This window comes from Leptonychotes weddellii, chromosome 1, assembly GCF_054177405.1.
Source record: "Leptonychotes weddellii isolate Sample4059 chromosome 1, ASM5417740v2, whole genome shotgun sequence".
NCBI classification, from domain to species: domain Eukaryota; kingdom Metazoa; phylum Chordata; class Mammalia; order Carnivora; family Phocidae; genus Leptonychotes; species Leptonychotes weddellii.
In genome coordinates this window covers 4,399,619-4,404,009 of record NC_138369.1, presented here as the reverse complement: position 1 = coordinate 4,404,009, position 4,391 = coordinate 4,399,619, and the positions used below count along the sequence as shown (strand labels likewise).

General features: G+C 54.3%; 1 protein-coding gene across 1 annotated transcript; it reads left to right on the top strand.

The window, feature by feature from the left end:
* The first annotated feature begins 492 nt into the window (after positions 1–492).
* NFILZ (NFIL3 like basic leucine zipper) lies at positions 493–4,025 on the top strand. The gene has a single exon (XM_081808475.1). It carries the CDS (start codon positions 660–662, stop codon positions 1,518–1,520), a length of 861 nt encoding a protein of 286 aa, XP_081664601.1. The 5' UTR covers positions 493–659; the 3' UTR covers positions 1,521–4,025.
* Positions 4,026–4,391: the final 366 nt, after the last annotated feature.

Genomic DNA, 4,391 nt, shown 5'->3' with positions numbered 1-4,391 from the left:
AATAAATGGACAGTTGAGTGAGTGGACAGGTGAATAGATTACCTTATGAATGTATGGGTAGGTGGATGGATGGGCAGATGGGCAGATGCAAAATTCTGGCCACATGTGGAGGAGATCTTGGGACACAACCTTGGCACAGTTCAGATGAATAGTGGCTTATTTTCTGACCCCAACTTGGCTCAGTTTAACTCCATGGACACATTTTCTTTCTTTCTAGGTTTAGCCTTCTTTCTAACTCCCTCTGAATCTCCAAGGGTCTTACCCTGGAACTCAGATTGAACTGAACCCTTGGCTTGTCAGCTGATCTTCTCAGTGGTAAGAACCCTGGGGGAAGGAATCTGCATCCTCCGAGAGAATAGGGTGCCCTACTAGCTCTCCATAAAGATTGTGGTCTGTTCTTAAGCCTTTTCCAGCCATGTGGCCTCTCTGGCAGCCTCCCCAACTACTCCGCCAGGCGCCAAACCATCCCACCAGCTTCCCTTTCCACTACATCCCCCCTCTGCCTCCATCCTGGTTTCCAGTGGGGCTCCCACTCCACCTGTGCCCTCCCCCATCAGTGACGGTGGGGTCTCAGGATAAATTAGAGAGACAGTCATCCAGGTCAGCCTCCTGCCTCCTGTCTAAGACTTCTCTCCTGTTCCCCAGGACCCCAGGCAGCCATGGACGTGGGTCTCTCGGGCCTCCCAGTTGTATCTCAGGGTCGCAGCAAGACCCTGAGGGGCAGGGGCCCAGTTGTGCGGCGGCAGCGGGAGTTCATGCCCGAAGAGAAGAAGGACAAGGTTTACTGGGAGAAGCGGAGGAAGAACAACGAAGCGGCCAAGAGATCCCGGGAGAAGCGGCGTCTCAACGACGCGGCCCTCGAAGGCAGGCTGGCCACGCTGCTGGAGGAGAACGCTCTGCTCAGGGCTGAGCTGTGGGCACTCAGGCATCGCTTTGGCCTTCTGCCCTCCGTCGCTGGCTCCCGGACCCTGCCCCTGCAGGCGCTGCTGTGGGAGCCCCCCTGGACTGGAGACCCCCACCCTAGGGCCCAGCCACTCCCCTCCCTCCCTGGCTCCCATGGCTGCCTTTTGAGGCCATGCGCTCTGGACACTGGGGTTCCAGGATGCCGGGGCTGCCTGGTGGCTCACAAGTGGACTGGTCTGGCCGCTTCCCCCAGGTGCCCCCAGGACCCTGTTCCCCCCACCCCCGAGAGAATGGACATGGCCTTGCAGGCTGCCCTCCCAGCTGCCTTCTTCAGCTGTCACCTCCTGGATGGGTATGGGGGGACCAGACCGGAGCTCAGGCCCTTCTGGGGGCTGTGGTCACCCATGGCCTCTGGTTACCAGGCCTCTGGGCCCTCAGATGTGTTGCTGACACCCACTGCTGATCCAATGGAGCTGCCTCCTGGGATGGCCTATCCTGTCCCAGGGAACAATCTTGAGGGTCTTACTCAGCCCTCCCTGCCCCACAAACTGCAAATCAAATCCCAAGCCTTGGGCAGAGGACCTCCAGGGTGGGGGAATGGCCGGGGCCCCCTCTGAGGGTTTCCCCTGGGCAGGGCCAGGCCCGCAAGGCGGTGTTGGGACTGAGCATGGGTGTGTCTGGGGAAGATGAGTGGCTTGCCCCTGACTCAGCTCCCAGGCTGGGCAAGGGCCTTGGAGGGGTCCACTTCTCAGTGTTCAGGCCTCTGGGAGGAGGGGATGGGGTTTCATCTTGGATCATACCCTGGTTCCCATCCTGCCTAAAATATGTGTTTTGGGTAGTCCCTTTTTCCTCCCTCCCTCCTTTCCTTCCTTTCTTCCATCTTCTCTCCTCCTTCCTCCCTCCCTGACTTTCATCCATCTATCCTTCTTTCCTTCATTTATTCATTTAATCACTCATTCGTGTGCTCATCTGTTCGTTCGGTCATTCATCCATCCATCCATCCATCCATCCATCCATCCATCCATCCATCCATCCATTCTCTCACCCATTTGCTTTCACAATTTACCTGCCCCCTTGCCCACCCGCTCATGATCTTTGGACCTCCTTCTGTGCTCAGCTTAGTGACAAGTGTGAAGAAACTCTCTTGGCTTTGCAGTTCCTATTCTGGAGGTAGTGGAGGGGGTTTGGGGATAGACATACTGAGGGTCCTGCTGAAGGAGGAGGCAATGTCTCAGGGTATCTGAATCCTTGTGTCTTGGGCTCTCCTAAGGGGCTCGCTTACCCCCTCATTTGGGAGTCAGTCTCACCCAGTTCAGATGGCTTCCTCTGTGTCTTGGGTCAGGGTCTTGAACCACAGGAACAGGTCAGCAATATTGGGAGTGGGGTGGGGGTGGGAGTCCATTTCTTCTCTCTCTCTGGCTGCCCACAGCCGCCGAGGCCGTCTCAGGCCCAGCACACACACTCCCGGGCGGACAGGAGAAGGGACCGCTGCAGAGAAGCTCCCCCAGGGACCCTGGAGCCCCAGAGCTCATCAGAGACCCTCCCTCCCCAGTTTCTCACTCAGGCACCACTTTTTAGAAAAAAAAAAAAATCAAAGTTTTTATTAGATTCTGGATGAAAAGCCCCCAACTTTGATTGTGGGGAGAACTGGGTAAGGGGGAGCACTCCTCTGGGCTGATGCACTCTCTCAGCCCTGGCTGCCCCGGCCAGCTGGGTTATTTGGCCTCAGGCACACCCCCCAGCAGCCCCTGAAGCTGGGCCGTTCTTGGTCACTCTGGGTTTATTGCAGTCACAAATGTGTGCCAGCCAGGAGCACTGCTCCTACTGGGCAGCATGGGGAACCCACACATCACTGCCCGGCCCCTCTCTACCTGCTCACTCCTTGGTTCTGGTTCCAGGCTGGGACTGGGCAAGGTCATCCCCCGCCACCCCACCATGCTCTGAGTGTTTGGCCTTCCAGTAGGAGCAGAGAGCAAGGGCCCGGCTGGGCCTCCCATCCTGCTGGTCACAGCTGTAGCCAGGGGAGGCTTGGCCATCACAGGTGGGAGATATCCAATGCTTTTGGTTTTGGCTCAGAGACTCCTGTCTCCCAAGAGTGTCCTGGGGAGGCAGGAAGGAGGGCTTCCTGGAGGGAGAGGCTCTGGCCTGTTTCTCCCCAGCCAGTGCCCCTAGCTGGGAGGGCGGAGACTGGGGGTGCAGAGGAGCTGACCTCCAACACAAAGGTGCCACACAGCTGTGGCTAATCCTGCACAAAGGCCTTTAATGATGTTCTGGCTCTGACCAGAGGGATATTTAAAAATGCTTAAGGGAGAGGGAAGAGAGAGATTGGGGTGGCTGTGTAGCACTCCACTGCGGGGAGATGCGGGTGACTTGGTGCTTGCTATCGACAGTGCCACCTGGTTGGGGTCTGAGGTGTCTGGGACCAGCTTGCTCATGTCCTGTAGACACAAGAGCAGGGGCTGGTCACACTTGGGTCACTCAGGCCCCCTTTAAACTTCCAGCCCCAGTTGGAAAAGCCCAGAGATGAATCTGCCTAAAGCAAATCATAGACTTTCCACATTAGAAGGGACCCTCAGAGTCTCTTGATGGGTGCTTATCCAGTCTACTTGAATACCTCTAGGGATGGAGAACTCACTTCCTCTAAAACTCATCACCACTCCTTCTCTAGAGTCAAAACCTGCTTCCTGCACACTTCCACTCTGATCTTGTTCTAGCCACAGGGGGCCGCTCAGAACCCCCTCCCGCTTCCCTCCCTCTGCTCGAAGGTAGCTGGCATGGTAGAAGCCTCTGTTTCCTCCTCTCCAAAGGAGAGACCACCACACACCCCTCAGATAGTTTGAGAAGACTAAATCTCATTTATGGTGTGCATGGCACTTTATACATAGCAAGTGTTCAACAAATGTTAACTCCCCTCCCTTTTTGCCTTTTTAGAAAGCTCTCATGTTCCCAGCCCCAGAGTAGTACTCTCTTCAGGGGAAATATCCTCTCATTCTTTAAAATTCTTTCCTTTGTTTTGGTCTGGCTCTTTTTTTTTTTTTTTGTCAGTGCTATTTATATATGATGACTCTTGGAACTGAATATGAAACATTTCTTCATCAAATACATATTTTTTCAACAGATATATTTTTCAGCTCCCATGTGTGTCACACAGAAACTGGATGAGAGAAATGATGCTCCAGACTGAAGAGTTTGCAAGGGGAAACGTGCATAAACATTTAGAACACCCTAGATCTCACACCTAGTGAAATCTTTTTGGTTATGAATGTGTGAAATTGCCTTCCTGCTTCAGGCATGTCTGACCCACGTAGAGTGTGTACAATACACATTGAGTGAAAGTTTCTGCCCGCTTGGTTGGTTATTGCTGGGGGCAGAGATCAAAGGAGTTGAAGATGCTGATGAGGACACGTTTCTCTGCCTTGTCTACCAAGGATTCACAGACACATCATGGCTGAACTCTATGTTACCTGGATCCTTTCTACCTACTGAAC

What these genes read in the sequence shown, in the direction of transcription:
- NFILZ (XM_081808475.1), top strand. Translation starts at nt 660, where the DNA reads ATGGACGTGGGTCTCTCGGGCCTCCCAGTTGTATCTCAGGGTCGCAGC.